General features: G+C 44.5%; 1 protein-coding gene across 1 annotated transcript; it reads left to right on the forward strand.

Annotated features, from left to right (window-relative positions):
- The first annotated feature begins 11,984 nt into the window (after positions 1–11,984).
- LOC110534404 lies at positions 11,985–18,510 on the forward strand. Its single transcript, XM_021619261.2, has 2 exons — positions 11,985–12,120; positions 13,531–18,510. The coding sequence occupies exon 2, from the start codon at positions 13,545–13,547 to the stop codon at positions 14,583–14,585; it is 1,041 nt and encodes a 346-aa protein (XP_021474936.2). The 5' UTR covers positions 11,985–12,120; positions 13,531–13,544; the 3' UTR covers positions 14,586–18,510.
- The last annotated feature ends 301 nt before the right edge of the window (positions 18,511–18,811 follow it).

Raw genomic sequence — 18,811 nt, forward strand, 5'->3', positions numbered from 1 at the left:
TGCACGTGCATAAGGCTCCTCGAGTCCGAAGCTTTTCCTTCCCTCAGACACCACAGCTAATTGGTTTCTCTCCAATACTTGTATGTCTGCACGTGCATAAGGCTCCTCGAGTCCGAAGCTTTTCCTTCCCTCAGACACCACAGCTAAATGGTTTCTCTCCTGTGTGAGTCAGTAAATGTTTGGTTATGTTCCTCTTCCTGTTGAAGCTTCTGGCCGTATGGAAAAAAATGAGGGAGCAGCGACACAACATCCATGTGGAGAACATGGCCTCCCCAGTAAAATCAATCTGCTCCGTGTGTGGGATCGAACCAGAGATGGTGGGGCTGAGATAATATTTTGCTCTGACTGTGTGGTGTCTCTCTCTCTCTGTCTCTCTGAATCATATTTCCACCCACAACTTACTTATTTTCACCAGGTCACACTTTTTAACCTTGACTAAATCATTGAAACCAAGGCCAAACTCTAAACCAATTCTCTTCCTCTTTAGGACGGTCAATTTAAAAGGAGCCTTCCATTTGCTTTCAAATGACACGGGATGTGGAGAGATGGCGATAAGTGTTCTCTCCACAGTAGACTTCTGAGGGTATTTGATATTGTAATATCTTACAGTAAACAAAAACCTTTCAACTTGATCTCTACATAAGCTTTTTAGTGTTTTTTAAAATGTTGTTATTACGCAACAAGTTCAAGGCAATTTTGTTCGCGTTTTCAAGTGATATACACAGAGTGAACAAAACATTAAGAACACCTGCTTTTTCCATGACATCGACGGACCAGGTCAATCAAGGTGAAATCTATGATCCCTCATTGATAAATCCACATGAATCAGTGTAAATGAATGGGAGGAGACAGGTTAAAGATAGAATTTTAAGCCTTGAGACAATTGAGACATGGATTGTGTACGTGTGCCATTCAGAGGGTGAATAGGCAAGACAAAACATTTAAGTGCCTTTGAACACGTTATGGAAGTAGTAGGTGCCGTGTGTATCAAGAATGTCCTTTGGGTGGAGGACCATCAAGCCAACTCGACACAACTGTGGGAAGCATTGGAGTCAACATGTGGAACCCTGTGGAACGCTTTCGACATATTGTATTGTAGAGTCAATGCCCCTGTCAGATGCGTGAATGAGGACCCAAAAGCGAATTAACAAACAGAGTTTCTTTAATGATGAACACACGTGGGCTCAGATGGACAGGTAGATTCCGACAGGACAGGACAAGGTTGCAGCAAACACGATGATAGTCTGGTTCAGGCATGAGACACACAAACAAGAATCCGACAAAGACAGGAGCAGAAACAGAGAGAGATATAGGGACCTAATCAGAGGGAAAAAGGGAACAGGTGGGAAAAAGGGGTGAATGAGGTAGTCAGAGAAGACAAGGAACAGCTGGGGGAAAGAGGGACAGAAACGGTAACCTAGTACGACCAGCAGAGGGAGACAGGGTGAAAGGAAAGGACAGAAAGACACAACAAGACAATACATGACAGTACCCCCCCACTCACCGAGCGCCTCCTGGCGCACTCGAGGAGGAAACCTGGCGGCAACGGAGGAAATCCTCGATCAGCGCACGGTCCAGCACGTCCCGAGAGGGAACCCAACTCCTCTCCTCAGGACCGTACCCCTCCCAATCTACGAGGTACTGGTGACCACGGCCCCGAGGACGCATGTCCAAAATCCTACGGACCCTGTAGATGGGTGCGCCCTCGACAAGGATGGGGGGGGGGGGGAAGACGAGCGGGGGCGCGAAGAACGGGCTTGATACAGGAGACATGGAAGACCGGGTGGACGCGACGAAGGTATCGCGGAAGAAGAAGTCGAACTGCGACAGGATTAATGACCCGAGAAATACGGAACGGACCAATGAACCGCGGGGTCAACTTGCGAGAAGCCGTCTTAAGGGGAAGGTTCTGAGTGGAGAGCCAAACTCTCTGACCGCGACAATATCTAGGACTCTTAGTTCTACGCTTATTAGCAGCCCTCACAGTCTGCGTCCTATAACGGCAAAGTGCAGACCTGACCCTCTTCCAGGTGCGCTCGCAACGTTGGACAAAAGCCTGAGCGGAGGGGACGCTGGACTCGGCGAACTGAGATGAGAACAGCGGAGGCTGGTACCCGAGGCTACTCTGAAAAGGAGATAGCCCGGTCGCAGACGAAGGAAGCGAGTTGTGGGCGTATTCTGCCCAGGGGAGCTGTTCTGACCAAGACGCAGGGTTGCGAAAAGAAAGACTGCGTAAGATGCGACCAATAGTCTGATTGGCCCGTTCTGCTTGACCGTTAGACTGGGGGTGAAAGCCGGAAGAGAGACTGACGGAAGCCCCAATCAAACGGCAAAACTCCCTCCAAAATTGAGACGTGAATTGCGGACCTCTGTCCGAAACGACGTCTGACGGAAGGCCATGAATTCTGAAAACATTCTCGATGATGATTTGTGCCGTCTCTTTAGCAGAAGGAAGCTTAGCAAGGGGAATGAAATGAGCCGCCTTAGAGAACCTATCGACAACCGTAAGAATAACAGTCTTCCCCGCTGACGAAGGCAGTCCGGTGACAAAATCTAAGGCGATGTGAGACCACGGTCGAGAGGGAATGGGAAGCGGCCTGAGACGGCCGGCAGGAGGGGAGTTACCGGACTTAGTCTGCGCGCAGACCGAACAAGCAGCCACGAAACAACGCGTGTCATGCTCCCGGGTGGGCCACCAAAAACGCTGGCGAATGGAAGCAAGCGTACCCCGAACGCCAGGGTGGCCGGCTAACTTGGCAGAGTGAGCCCACTGAAGAACGGCCAGACGAGTAGGAACGGGAACGAAAAGAAGGTTCCTAGGACAAGCGCGCGGCGACGGAGTGTGAGTGAGCGCTTGCTTTACCTGCCTCTCAATTCCCCAGACAGTCAACCCGACAACACGCCCCTCAGGGAGAATCCCCTCGGGGTCAGTGGAGGCTACTGAAGAACTGAAGAGACGAGATAAAGCATCAGGCTTGGTGTTCTTAGAGCCCGGACGATAAGAAATCACGAACTCGAAACGAGCGAAAAACAGCACCCAACGCGCCTGACGCGCATTAAGTCGTTTGGCAGAACGGATGTACTCAAGGTTCCTATGGTCAGTCCAAACGACAAAAGGAACGGTCGCCCCCTCCAACCACTGTCGCCATTCGCCTAGGGCTAACCGGATGGCGAGCAGTTCGCGGTTTCCCACATCATAGTTACGTTCCGACGGCGACAGGCGATGAGAAAAATACGCGCATGGGTGGACCTTGTCGTCAGAGAGGGAGCGCTGAGAAAGAATGGCTCCCACGCCCACCTCTGACGCGTCAACCTCGACAACGAACTGTCTAGAGACGTCAGGTGTAACAAGGATAGGAGCGGATGTAAAACGATTCTTGAGGAGATCAAAAGCTCCCTGGGCGGAAACGGACCACTTAAAGCACGTCTTGACAGAAGTAAGGGCTGTGAGAGGAGCTGCCACCTGACCGAAATTACGGATGAAACGACGATAGAAGTTCGCGAAGCCGAGAAAGCGCTGCAGCTCGACGCGTGACTTAGGGGCGGGCCAATCAATGACAGCTTGGACCTTAGCGGGATCCATCTTAATGCCTTCAGCGGAAATAACAGAACCGAGAAATGTGACGGAGGAGGCATGAAAAGTGCACTTCTCAGCCTTCACAAAAAGACAATTCTCTAAAAGGCGCTGGAGGACACGTCGAACGTGCTGAACATGAATCTGGAGTGACGGTGAAAAAATCAGGATATCGTCAAGGTAAACGAAAACAAAGATGTTCAGCATGTCTCTCAGGACATCATTGACTAATGCCTGAAAGACAGCTGGAGCGTTAGCGAGGCCGAAAGGAAGAACCCGGTATTCAAAGTGCCCTAACGGAGTGTTAAACGCCGTCTTCCACTCGTCCCCCTCCCTGATGCGCACGAGATGGTAAGCGTTACGAAGGTCCAACTTAGTGAAAAACCTGGCTCCCTGCAGGATCTCGAAGGCTGAAGACATAAGAGGAAGCGGATAACGATTCTTCACTGTTATGTCATTCAGCCCTCGATAATCTATGCAGGGGCGCAGAGACCCGTCCTTCTTCTTGACAAAAAAAAACCCCGCTCCGGCGGGAGAGGAGGAGGGGACTATGGTACCGGCGTCAAGAGCTACAGACAAATAATCCTCGAGAGCCTTACGTTCGGGAGCCGACAGAGAGTATAGTCTACCCCGGGGGGGAGTGGTTCCCGGAAGGAGATCAATACTACAATCATACGACCGGTGTGGAGGAAGAGAGGTGGCCCTGGACCGACTGAACACCGTGCGCAGATCGTGATATTCCTCCGGCACCCCTGTCAAATCACCAGGCTCCTCCTGTGAAGAAGAGACAGAGGAAACAGGAGGGATAGCAGACATTAAACATTTCACATGACAAGAGACGTTCCAGGAGAGGATAGAATTACTAGACCAATTAATGGAAGGATTATGACAAACTAGCCAGGGATGGCCCAAAACAACAGGTGTAAAAGGTGAACGAAAAATTAAAAAAGAAATGGTTTCGCTATGATTACCAGAAACAGTGAGGGTTAAAGGTAGCGTCTCACGCTGAATCCTGGGGAGAGGACTACCATCCAGGGCGAACAAGGCCGTGGACTCCCTTAACTGTCTGAGAGGAATGTCATGTTCCCGAGCCCAGGTCTCGTCCATAAAACAGCCCTCCGCCCCAGAGTCTATTAAGGCACTGCAGGAAGCTGACGAACCGGTCCAGCGTAGATGGACCGACAAGGTAGTGCAGGATCTTGAAGGAGAGACAGGAGTAGTAGCGCTCACCAGTAGCCCTCCGCTTACTGATGAGCTCTGGCTTTTACTGGACATGAAGTGACAAAATGACCAGCAGAACCGCAATAGAGACAGAGGCGGTTGGTGATTCTCCGTTCCCTCTCCTTAGTCGAGATGCGGATACCTCCCAGCTGCATAGGCTCAGCTCCCGAGCCGGCAGAGGAAGATGGTAGTGATGCGGAGAGGGGGGCAACGGAGAACGCGAGCTCCTTTCCACGAGCTCGGTGACGAAGATCAACCCGTCGCTCAATGCGAATAGCGAGTTCAATCAAGGAATCCACGCTGGAAGGAACCTCCCGGGAGAGAATCTCATCCTTTACCTCTGCGCGGAGACCCTCCAGAAGACGAGCGAGCAAAGCCGGCTCGTTCCAGCCACTGGAGGCAGCAAGAGTGCGAAACTCAATAGAGTAGTCTGTTATGGATCGATTGCCTTGACATAGGGAAGACAGGGCCCTGGAAGCCTCCTCCCCAAAAACAGATCGATCAAAAACCCGTATCATCTCCTCCTTAAAGTCCTGATACTGGTTAGTACACTCAGCCCTTGCCTCCCAGATTGCCGTGCCCCACTCACGAGCCCGTCCAGTAAGGAGAGATATGACGTAGGCGACACGAGCAGTGCTCCTGGCGTAAGTGTTGGGCTGGAGAGAAAACACAATATCACACTGGGTGAGGAACGAGCGGCATTCAGTGGGCTCCCCAGAGTAACACGGCGGGTTATTGATTCTGGGCTCCGGAGATTCGAAAGCCCTGGAAGTGGCCGGTGGATCGAGGCGGAGATGGTGAACCTGTTCTGTGAGGTTGGAGACTTGGGTGGCCAGGGTCTCAACGGCATGTCGAGCAGCAGACAATTCCTGCTCGTGTCTGCCTAGCATCGCTCCCTGGATCTCGACGGCTGAGTGGAGAGGATCCGAAGTCGCTGGGTCCATTCTTGGTCGGATTCTTCTGTCAGATGCGTGAATGAGGACCCAAAAGCGAATTAACAAACAGAGTTTCTTTAATGATGAACACACGTGGGCTCAGATGGACAGGTAGATTCCGACAGGACAGGACAAGGTTGCAGCAAACACGATGATAGTCTGGTTCAGGCATGAGACACACAAACAAGAATCCGACAAAGACAGGAGCAGAAACAGAGAGAGATATAGGGACCTAATCAGAGGGAAAAAGGGAACAGGTGGGAAAAAGGGGTGAATGAGGTAGTCAGAGAAGACAAGGAACAGCTGGGGGAAAGAGGGACAGAAACGGTAACCTAGTACGACCAGCAGAGGGAGACAGGGTGAAAGGAAAGGACAGAAGGACACAACAAGACAATACATGACAGCCCCAATGATTTGTGGGTGTTCTGAGGGCAAAAGGGGGGAGGGGGAGGGGGGGGGGGGGGGGGGGGTGGTGCAGCTCAATATTTGGAAGGTGTTCCTAATGTCTGGTATACTCAGTGTATACCCCTTGATTATGGCTTGTGCCTTAATTCTAGTAGCATCACTGTGTTATGCTATCGTAACTAAAGCAATAAGAGACTATTACTGGATGTAGTCGTTGGGATAGTTTTTGTTGTCATGGGAGGCTTTTAAAACAAATTATGTGGCTGGCCACCTCTTTACAACTCGGAAGGCATGGTTTTGCTGATTTTAAAAGTGAACAAGACAGTTTCATTAAGAGATTGTCCTCCAACAACTAATTTCAAGGTGAAATCATTGAAAGAGAAAATCTAAAACTTCCGTTTTGAGTTACAGCAGCTGACAATCTGTGACGGATGTTGTTTATTTAAAGCATAACGCACCAATCCACTCAGTGGCCTTGGGGTTAGTGTCGGCCATGAGACTGGAAGGTTGAGTTCGATCCCCAGTTTATTCATACCAAAGATTCTAAAAAGTGGAACCAAATGCATCTCTGCTTGAAACTCCGCATTAAGCAGATGGATTCGATGTAAGGCATTGTGATAGACTAGCTTCCTGTCCAGGGGGTATACTTGTGTATTAAGTTGCTTCACACTACTGAAACAGGAAATAGGCTTCTGCCTTATGGGCTGTTATGACTGGGACAAGGCATATTATAATGCACCCAGAGGTAATGTTTTTTCCCATACATTTTTCATCAAACCTAAACTTCTTAAGCTTGTTGATTATCTTTATTACGTGAAATGCAACATTTTCAACGTTATTGACACCAATTGATGGTGAAACTGAGTTCCCGACTGCGGATTGTGCCGTTACGCATCACAGATACGTCAAAGAAAACAATTGATATTTGCAGTGAGAAATGTGTAGCTTTTGCTCCATTTTGTGAACAGTTTATTTGTGTATTTTCAATGGAACTTTTTCAAACTATTTTTCTTCTTTCAGGCCGAGTTCATGATGTGCAAGTAGAGCTCTACCAGTGTGAGCCGGAAGCAGTCATTGGTCAGGTACATGCTCTGGAAGCAGTGTCATTGGTCAGGTACATGCTCTGGTCTTGCACACCTCGCCAGCCTCAGACTGCAGTTGTCTTTTCACTACACAAGCAGATAACCAGCCTGCAGCTTGAGAGTGGTGTTTCACTGAGGGCCATATGCCTGTCATTCAATTTTCCTCATAGGACACTAAGTAATCCCTTTTATAATCTGATTCTATAATGTGTCTACTTTGTCTGCAAAGGTTCATAACCAAATTCCTGTTTTGATAAACAGATCTGTCATAGAAGCCAAGCGCTACTTATATGTGAAGTTGCATTTGCTGCATGTGTTGATGTCCTACTCTGATGGAATGCAGTAATGAATCAAGAGTGCCTTTAAGTAACTCTGTTCCATCATTTCAGGGAAGAGACTTGTATACTGCCCGAATGTAATATGCACTGCAGCTTAACAAGAACTTCCACTTCCATTTGTCACGTTCTGACCTTTATTTCCTTTGTTTTGTATTTATTTAGTATGGTCAGGGCGTGAGTTGGGGTGGGCAGTCTATGTTTGTTTTTCTATGATTTGGGTATTTCTATGTATCGGCCTAGTATGTTTCTCAATCAGAGGCAGGTGTCATTAGTTGTCTCTGATTGAGAATCATACTTAATAATACATACAGTTTTACTGTGTGTTTGTGGGTGATTGTTCCTGTCTCTGTGTTTTGCACCGGATAGGGCTGTTTTTGGTTTTCCACGTTTATTGTTTTGTAGTGTTCGTGTTTATCGTTTTTTATTAAACATTAATCAATATACAGTGCCTTGCGAAAGTATTCGGCCCCCTTGAACTTTGCGACCTTTTGCCACATTTCAGGCTTCAAACATAAAGATATAAAACTGTATTTTTTTGTGAAGAATCAACAACAAGTGGGACACAATCATGAAGTGGAATGACATTTATTGGATATTTCAAACTTTTTTAACAAATCAAAAACTGAAAAATTGGGCGTGCAAAATTATTCAGCCCCTTTACTTTCAGTGCAGCAAACTCTCTCCAGAAGTTCAGTGAGGATCTCTGAATGATCCAATGTTGACCTAAATGACTAATGATGATAAATACAATCCACCTGTGTGTAATCAAGTCTCCGTATAAATGCACCTGCACTGTGATAGTCTCAGAGGTCCGTTAAAAGCGCAGAGAGCATCATGAAGAACAAGGAACACACCAGGCAGGTCCGAGATACTGTTGTGAAGAAGTTTAAAGCCGGATTTGGATACAAAAAGATTTCCCAAGCTTTAAACATCCCAAGGAGCAATGTGCAAGCGATAATATTGAAATGGAAGGAGTATCAGACCACTGCAAATCTACCAAGACCTGGCCGTCCCTCTAAACTTTCAGCTCATACAAGGAGAAGACTGATCAGAGATGCAGCCAAGAGGCCCATGATCACTCTGGATGAACTGCAGAGATCTACAGCTGAGGTGGGAGACTCTGTCCATAGGACAATAATCAGTCATATATTGCACAAATCTGGCCTTTATGGAAGAGTGGCAAGAAGAAAGCCATTTCTTAAAGATATCCATAAAAAGTGTTGTTTAAAGTTTGCCACAAGCCACCTGGGAGACACACCAAACATGTGGAAGAAGGTGCTCTGGTCAGATGAAACCAAAATTGAACTTTTTGGCAACAATGCAAAACGTTATGTTTGGCGTAAAACAGCTCATCACCCTGAACACACCATCCCTACTGTCAAACATGGTGGTGGCAGCATCATGGTTTGGGCCTGCTTTTCTTCAGCAGGGACAGGGAAGATGGTTAAAATTGATGGGAAGATGGGAGCCAAATACAGGACCATTCTGGAAGAAAACCTGATGGAGTCTGCAAAAGACCTGAGACTGGGACGGAGATTTGTCTTCCAACAAGACAATGATCCAAAACATAAAGCAAAATCTACAATGGAATGGTTCAAAAATAAACATATCCAGGTGTTAGAATGGCCAAGTCAAAGTCCAGACCTGAATCCAATCGAGAATCTGTGGAAAGAACTGAAAACTGCTGTTCACAAATGCTCTCCATCCAACCTCACTGAGCTCGAGCTGTTTTGCAAGGAGGAATGGGAAAAAATGTCAGTCTCTCGATGTGCAAAACTGATAGAGACATACCCCAAGCGACTTACAGCTGTAATCGCAGCAAAAGGTGGCGCTACAAAGTATTAACTTAAAGGGGCTGAATAATTTTGCACGCCCAATTTTCCAGTTTTTGATTTGTTAAAAAAGTTTGAGATATCCAATAAATGTCTTTCCACTTCATGATTGTGTCCCACTTGTTGTTGATTCTTCACAAAAAAATACAGATTTATATCTTTATGTTTGAAGCCTGAAATGTGGCAAAAGGTCGCAAAGTTCAAGGGGGCCGAATACTTTCGCAAGGCACTGTACCTCCTACCCCTGGGTGAGATCAGGCAACATCACAAAGTTCACTTCCACTGCTATGCTGATGACTCCCAGCTCTACCTCTCCACCAAACCCACTCTCCATCCCACCTCCCTCGTCAGCTGTCTTCACGACATCCAGAGCTGGATGAGCATGAATCTCCTCAAAGTCAACAGCAACAAGACAGAGGTCATGCTCATCTGCTCCAATCCTTTCTCTCCAAGCATCCCCACAGATTGTTTCCCGGTCCCTCTGTAAACACAAGTCAAAATCCTCGGTGTCTCCCTGGATAGTTCCCTCTCTTTCGAACCCCACATGAAAACCAGCACCCGGACAGCATTCTTCCATCTACTCAATATCTCCAGGCTCCGCCCCTCACTGTCACACTCCAGCACCGAAACCCTCATCCATGCCGCCGTTACGTCCCGACTGAAATACTGTAACACTCTCCTCACCAGATCCCCCACCAAACTCAGCAATCGACTCCTAATGGTTCTGAACTCTCCAGAATCCACACCGGATCAACTAAACACATCAAACCAATCCTTATCAATCTACACTGGATCCACCTACCTCTCTGATCTTCTCCCAGTCTATGTCCCCCCCCTCCCCTGCTCCCTCTGCTCCTCCTCTGATGGTCTCCTTACCCTAAATCTGTATCCTCTTTCCAACCCCCCCTCCTCCTCTATTTATCTGCCCTGTTTTGTCTGGTCATTTGATTTGAGATCGTTTAGATTTTATATTGCCCTGTTGATTGATGCACTTGATTTATCTGGGAGAGAAAAAACACACAAAAAAAAGAATGTCGTTGGCCAGTTAATATCATTGTTTAAATGATACTTGGGGTGGAAATTAAATATGAATTACATAGTATACCGTTAATTTGACACACTATGCTGTTTTTACTTAGAGAATTGTCTATTATGTTATGTTAGTATTTTTACTGATACAAGCTTGTCGTGTGACTTAGTCATACGTCTGGATGTACAGATAAGAGCCCTTTGGGACACGACTGCAGTTTGTGACATTCTGTTTTATCAATCGACAGGAATTCAGATGTGTGGAAACATGCTGGAGGGAACAGACAACGGTGGCAACGTCAACTATCTTAATCTGCGTAGACAAAACTGTTGTTTGAAAGAATCTGCAGTCTCTCTTCCTGTAGAATTTCTCTTGCATACTCTTACTTTTACAACCCCCTTTAAAAAAATATCCATCATCCTTATTTTATAGAAAAATATTTTATATTTTTCAAACAAAAAAGGATTATTGTGGAAAGACGCATCATGAAATGGAGAGAGTAATTCTCCACGTCACATCAGATTGTAGGACGACATGTTTGATGTTGGAATACACGTTCATCTGAGAATACATACCTTTCCCCTTCAGCACCTCTTCGCAAAACACGTTTTTAGAAAGACACACTGCGCTTATAACCAGCAGCTTTGCAAATTTGGGTGTTGCAGGAGGCGTTAAGTAAACGCCCATAGTTACCAATCCCAGTTGTGTCATTTGAAAGGAAAGCATTGTCATTAGATGTAGCTCAACTAAAAACATTCAAGCATAACACTGTCTAACTTCTGTGTTGATAAAATGAAGTTTATAGTCCTGGAATTAAACATGATTTTACACTGTTGCCTTATTCTGCCAAACAGGTTCTTCGTTGTCACACTGACACATGAATGAATGATTCAGGGCAGGCAATGCAAAATATGTTGTTTGCATTACCTTCCCTGAGGCATTGATTCTCTCATGTGTCCGTGTGACAACGAAGAACCTGTTAGTACAGTTTGTCCTCTTTCAGGTCAAGTTTTGTGACTGTGAGACATGGAAATGGCACAAGATTTACAATTATTGAAACAAAAGGTTGGTCATTCAACATTCCATGTACCTCTTACGTCAGAGACATCTCTGAATCTAAAGAATATGTGGCATTGAAAGTATGACTCATGTCTTAAATACTGAGTTGATTCTAAATTAATGTGTACATATTGACATACCAGGACTCTCTCTAGAGGGGATTAATGAAAAATGCAAACCACCCAGTGTGGTCGCTTTACAATTATTACAAGATTTGAAAAGGGTGGCATGCTGCTCATCGTTTTCAGCATTCAATGAAATGTATTGTGATTACCGGCTTGAATTTCATTTTGGACAGTTGAACGCAAGCCATTTCAATTCATGTATTGGAATTATTTTCAGATCCAATTAACAGATGGGAGTTTGTATATTGTGTTACTAAGCATACTGATAAACTGTGATTTTAGTTGAGAGTTGGCAACAACAACAAAAACATTTTTACAAAATAACATTAGGAGATTATAGTGTTAAATAGCCGTGGCTTTTTGCCCATGGAACTTTGGGGAGTGGTTAGGACACGTCTACATTCTGCATATAAACAACTCGGCAGGCTAAAAGTGAAACTATTGCTATACAATTGTAACTCCATAGCAGCCTAACATATTCCCACTTCACAAACATTGAAAATACTTCATTCAAAATAGGTAAGTTGTTCATTTTAAATATTTATTTGCATTCAATGTACAATTTGTAAACATGTCTTCTGCATAATGATGGACATAAGGAAGTAAGCTGGCTGGCTACAGAAATTCTTGGTTGTTGTATTAGACTAGTTGGACAAGACGTTCAAGGTTTGCTCAAAGACGGTATCTTGCAATGAGGTTTGACTGATTTAAGACAACAATGTAGGCCTAAATGTTTTCGAATTGTTTTACAAGCACGCCTTGCCAGATTTTTTTTTTTGTTAAGTTCCTTAAATGTGCTGATAATGTACCAAAGCCAAGCCACTATCCTTCAACATTCCCAGGGAAGGATGTTTGCTAAATAACCATAGGACAACAACACTCTCACCATGCTTTATGATTCTTAGAACGTTTTGTGCGAGCTGAGAAGTCTGTATTGAAATGCAAATTCCTCTTGAGGACACATTTCAGGCTCAGAAGGTTGATCACGTGATCATCAGTTTAATGATGGCTAAAATATGAAAGGGAGAGGGGATTTTGCACTGGGAATTTTATTTATAATTATATGTGGATTAATAAATAGTAACCCAACTGGGATACATTCACACTACCCACAGATCTAGACTCAGATGACCATAACCCCAATACTGATCTGCCATTGATGATGAAAAACATCTCACCCTATCGGATTGTCTTCTGTCCAGTTACTAGGCTACCTGTTCCATAGGTCCACAGTCCCTCGTTCGATTTGAAGAAAGTTAGCAAGGCATTTCACTGTACTTGTGCATGTGACAATAAAACTTGAAACACATCCCGTAGTGTCCTGTTCTAGTCCTAGGCCCTACTGTATGTCTCATGCCCAGTTAGGCTCCTAGTCTCCAGCAGTTTGTGGCCTTAGTAGTAGCTGGCTATGAGTCCCCTGCCTTGTGAGGCCCTAGGCTTCCCGCCTTGCTAGGGTCTCGGCCTCCTGACTTGGGGTACCCACCATTTCCTGAACCGGTGGGCCTGCTGCCTTCAGGCGTGTACACCTAAGCCGGTACCCTCCTGGCCTCTATGAATGGTCACGAGAAATTACACTGCTCCTCTAGTTTTACAGTCAGATGCAACTTGACTGTCCTGCCTTTGCAGACACCTTTGATTATATCTCTTTTATTGTTCAGATTTCCATTGAAGGGCAGATAGGCAGAACAGCAAAAGGACCATAAGGGTGAAGTCCACCTCTAGTTAGTGTGTTTTTCTGTCGTGTTGAGAAGAGGATGCAAACCATTTTCTCAAGGACCACTCTGTAGAGACAATGACAGAAAAGTGTGTGTCCTCTTTCACTTAGAACAGTTCAATAAATGTTTTGCTAGCACTCTTTGACAATCAAAACCCACTCTTATTCTCTCTCCATCTTTCCACCTTTTCTACCTTGCCCTCCCTCCTTTCTAGATTACATCATAACCATGGAGACACTGAACGAAATTGATCACCTCCAATCGTCTGGCTTTGGTAGACCCCGGCCTAGACACGGCCTTCAACTCCTTCACTGGTTCTCCAACGACTATGTCACATTCAACAACGACAGCGAGATGGTGACAGTGCGCAACCCTAAGAAGAAGGCGTTTGGCTTCCACCGCTTCTTTGACAACATAGAGGAGCATGATGGCCAATGTAACCAACTGCTACCAGACCAGGACTTACCGTACTACGAAGTGGGCAATCTGAATGCTGCAAAGTCTGAGGACCTACCGCATGATGTCCGCAAAAACCACACAGGACACAATAACGACAGCAACATAGACCGGATCATTATCAGCCTCCAGTCAGACCGTGTGTTGGACAGAATCTACGTGACCCAACATGATCATCACAGAGGTGCTTTTGACCCCCAGCACACCTATCGCATCAGTAAGGGGTTGATCAGTATCATCCGTAATCTGGACCTGGATGATCTCCTGGAGCAGACTGGATACGCACTTCCTTGTCCTTCCTCCATGGACACACTTAACGAAATGAGACACCTCCAGTCATCTGGCTTTGGTACACCTCGACCTAGACACGGCCTCCATCTCCTTCACTGGTTCGCCCACGACTACATCAAATTCAACAAAAAGGGTGAAATGTTGACAGTGAGCAACCCTGAGAAGAAGATGTTTGGCTTCCACCGCTTCTTCGACAAAATAGAGGAGCATGATGGCCAACGTAACCAACTGCTACCAGACCAGGGCTTACCATACTACGAAGTGGGCAATCTCAATGCCCCTGGGTCTAGGAACATACCGCGTTATGTCCGCAAAAACTACACAGGACACAATGACGACAGCAACATCGACCGGATCATTATCAGCATGCAGTCAGACCGTGTGTTGGGCAGAATCTACGTGACCCAACATGATCATCACAGAGATGCTTTTGACCCCCAGCACACCTATCGCATCAGTAAGGGGTTGATCAGTATCATCCGTAATCTGGAGCTGGATGAGCTCCTGGAGCAGACTGGATAGTCTTTAGACGTTTCCCACCTGGCCAATGCGCATTTCGACAGAGGCATCGTACACATAATTATTCTTTAACCTCATTTCTGATGGTCAAATCCAAGATCTCTAACCGAATGATTTATTTTCTTACAAATTTATACTAGGCATGGGTATGACATCGTGTCTTCGATATTCCCCATACATGATGTATTGTAGGAAATTGTGAATGTTTTTATTTAGATAAAGGGCCTTGTTTTCAGATGTTTCACATCCTGCCACGTTTTTTTTTTCTTTTTTTCCCCCCAACCATTTCACCTGTGTGGTGGAATTTCTACCTTTAACTAATAATGAGGAGAGGCAAAGTCAACAATCAATCAAGGTATTACTTTTATTAAAAACGTATTATAATCAGGAGGCTGGTCACACCACCCACGCAGGTGAAATGGAGTGGGAGCCTCCTGTACAAAGAGTACAGGAACATTTATATAGTCAAACTACCCCAAGCAAGCATCTGCAAAACACGTGATCCTATGTATGTGTTTGTGTGTGTGAGGGGAGAAAACTGGGTGAAAAGGTTGCCTCAGTCTTTCGCAACTGAGAGAGGACAACAGCCAGAATGACAGGGAGTCACTCCAGATATACTTCCTCTATGTATGGTCGTACTGGCCACACACACAGAACACACACACACACAAAACATGAATATTTCGCCCAGAAACAGGCTCCAAATAGATTAATAGCTTTATCACTGGTGTGCAGAATATAACACGTTCCTCTGTCTCCAGTTAAGCTAAAAGGAACCAGTTAGTTTCTGTCAGATCTTGGCTGAGCGCCCAGGTATCATGGGGTCATTCTACACACACAGAACAGTTAGATCGGGCCTCTTATTAATACACACACACTTTTCTATCTTATATGAGTTACTTTCTTTAACTATCTCAAGCCCAATGCCTAGGCTTAAAGAAGGATATTTTAGTACACAAGCATTAGTAAGGTTCAACAGAAAATGCCCTCACACCTGCAATAGTTATTGCCACACTAGTCGGAACTAGGAAACTGTAGTTATACACGTGCTGCCAGTAGTCATTGTAGCATGTAAATCTTAGTGGAGCAAACACAAAATGTTTTTATAGATGCATGCCAGCAAAGCCACTACACAACACTAAACAATACATTAATTGCACTATAACGGTGAAAACGGTGACCGCAACTGTTTGGGCCTCACCAGCAGTCCCAACACAATACCACTGCTACACCTGGCTATCAGCGGAGCCTTGTCTGGCAGCGAAACAGTTCATTCAGCCTCATTTACAGCCTTTAAAAAAAACATAGCTGATATGGCTGACTTGCTTAAACAAATGTGGTTTCTACAGACAATTAAGTCTTTTGAAATGTACAGCGACAGAATTCAGAACATGGGCCCTTGTTACAGTAATCTCCCTGTACACCAAGTCAGAACCGTAGGATAAATAAAGACAGCTCATAAGCAGACAATGAAAGCTCTTACAATATTTTATGACATGACATGACATGACATTTTTCAAAAACAGGCTATAGGCTACGTCTGCACCACCAAGTCAGAACAGTAGGCTAAATTATGAACAGCTTACTACACAACATACACTTAGTATTACTTTCTTAGCTGCAGGATACATATCTCCCTGTCATATTACATAATTTATGCAGCAGCATACAATACTTTTTTTGACTCACCCTGTTCTACTGTGATCACTGGAACTCTGGTGGTCCTTTGTGGGTAAATTTTGTCATCAAACTTTGCCATCAAAGTCTGGCATTCTCTGGATGTATGGTGCTTTCAGACAACTGGGGGAAAAACAAAGTTGAATCATTACGCCAGTGATCTTCAGGTTGGAGCTCTCTAAAGAGGCCCGAGTTCCCGACTTGGAATTCCGAGTTTAATGACCGTTCAAAACGTATTTTCCCTGAGGAGCTCGTTTTCCCAGTTGTCTTGAACTCACTGAAGTCTGACATTTCCCAGTTCTGAATTTCCAGTTGTTTGATTGCGGCAGACGTCATGCTGGACAGCATGGCCCATGTTGAATGTTTATCCTTTTAAGCTTGGAAAAGAAACCCTTAAACTGAGACTTGGACTACACACCCACTACACTGAGTAGCAGGCTTGTGATTTATTTGCAGTTAGCCACTGATTCCTTCCAAACCACTTATTGTTGAATTTTTCTAATTCCAACTTGTTGTGTAATGTTAATGTCCAATGGTCGATGAGCACCGATAAGTTTTATCTATCATTTCTCTTCATAATTTCTTTTCATATGACAAGGATTGAAAAGGATTTTCAAGTCAATTATTGACTTGATTCATGATGATGACTGCTAGCTTGCTACTAAGATCTTGAAAGTATGATGTTGTCATGATCAGTCCAATCAAAGCTATGGTAGAGATAACATGATTTGACGTCATTTTATCTGTGGCCCATGACCTTGAGCCTTCTTGGATGGGCACCTATAATGTATGGCAGCATCGAAGGGGCTTGAATTTTCAAGCTCTCCCCGTAGATTTTGCTGTGATGTGTTGTCCCCATGAGTGACAGGACACTGAGCCAATCACGGCGCAACTAGAGAACATTACCAACCCCTACACTTCGTATTTTCCGCTGGCTGCCCCACCACCACAGACTGCACTGAGCTAGGCTGAAACACCTGCATTTTGGAGCAGCCTTACTCAAGAAAACAAAAAAAGAGACCATTTTGTATGCAGATTTATTAACAATTTATTTTATTTACATTGTTTGCAAACTGTTATGTGACACGTATCAATGCCAAAATAACATGCAAAACATGCATGCTAAACAGGTGAGTCTCAAAACAGGTGGTTCTCTGCACCACCTGCCCTGAATGATGGGTTGCCACTGCGTGCTGCATTCAAACAATTAGCAAGTCAGAAATGTCTGAGTTTCCTAGTTCCGACAAGCACGTGAACACGGCATAAGTGTGTGTGTGTGGAGGGATAAATGTTTCTAATAAAATAATTGATTAGTTAATGAGTTGTTTTTTATTTAAAATGTTTAGTACAAAATGTTGAATGTATCAACAGTCTCAAAACATTCCAAAACCAATGCCTGGGAAATTCTGGTTTCTAACGTGAAAACATCAACACCACACTTTGAACAACAGCCTATACTGTACTGTTTGACCATTATATCATTATTCAAATTAAATAAAAACTTATTTACATAGAATAATGTTTTACAAAAGTAAATAAATGATCCATTTATCTGAAACCTGGGTCGTTCCCACCAATTAGGTGCCTTTTGAGTAGTGTAACCTAATTTGAAAACTCACGTGTTCAACTTAACTCCTTAAAGTCTAAGGGGCCCCGGTGGAAGTCACACAACCAGTGCTGGACATGGAGCCAACATGGAGAACCTAACTTGCTATTTATCAAACTTTTCTATCTCTGCAATTTTGTGTTTGCCAAACTCACGGAAGTTTCTTGCTGACCAAGATCTGTTTTATTTCAGTAACTGTAACTAAAGTCTAAGGGCCCGGGACTGGGTTTCTACTAAGCTAACATATGGAATTATTTTAAGATGTTCATACCAAGGATCATTTAGCTATTTCAATTTTTATGTATCAAAATATATTTAGGAAATTATTTAATGAAACATTGAATTTGGCCTAACTGCTATTAGCCCATAGAAACACATGAATTAACAGATTCTGACATGGAAAAACAGTCAAAAATAAATCTAAAGGAGTTATGTTTTTGAAGTGTCTGTGCTATATCTGAGAGAGATAAGAAAACTCATTAAAAAAAACAATAATTAGTGTAATTACCCGTATACTTTTCACGTGGAAATGCCTTATCCACTTCCATTAATTTTTTTGTCCCGGTACAGGGACACCTTCAGATGTGTCCCAAGACGGCTTGTGGGGTTGTAGAGCAAAACACCATCATGCTCATGAGAGTCTTATCTTTCCATACAGAGATCATATGAGTTGGGACGCTACAGATGTTTTTGTGAGAAGAAAGATTTTCGGGATGTTTCCTGGTCTGACAAACCCCGCTGAAGCTCTGCCACCTTCCACCACAGACGGGGAAGGCCGACATCGGCGGATGGGATAGATTGAGACGCAGCCCGTGCCAAAAAATACACATCTCATTCTGAAACAGACAAGATTTTGATGGGGATGAAAAAAATAACAATAACACTTTTCCCATCTCAAGATGTTAAATAAAAAAATACGATAGTGACTATTAAGTGCCAAATAAGG

The sequence above is a fragment of the Oncorhynchus mykiss genome, chromosome 10, assembly GCF_013265735.2.
Source record: "Oncorhynchus mykiss isolate Arlee chromosome 10, USDA_OmykA_1.1, whole genome shotgun sequence".
Lineage (NCBI taxonomy): Eukaryota > Metazoa > Chordata > Actinopteri > Salmoniformes > Salmonidae > Oncorhynchus > Oncorhynchus mykiss.

Coding starts and splice junctions, on each gene's coding strand:
- LOC110534404 (XM_021619261.2), top strand. CDS start 13,545: ATGGAGACACTGAACGAAATTGATCACCTCCAATCGTCTGGCTTTGGT.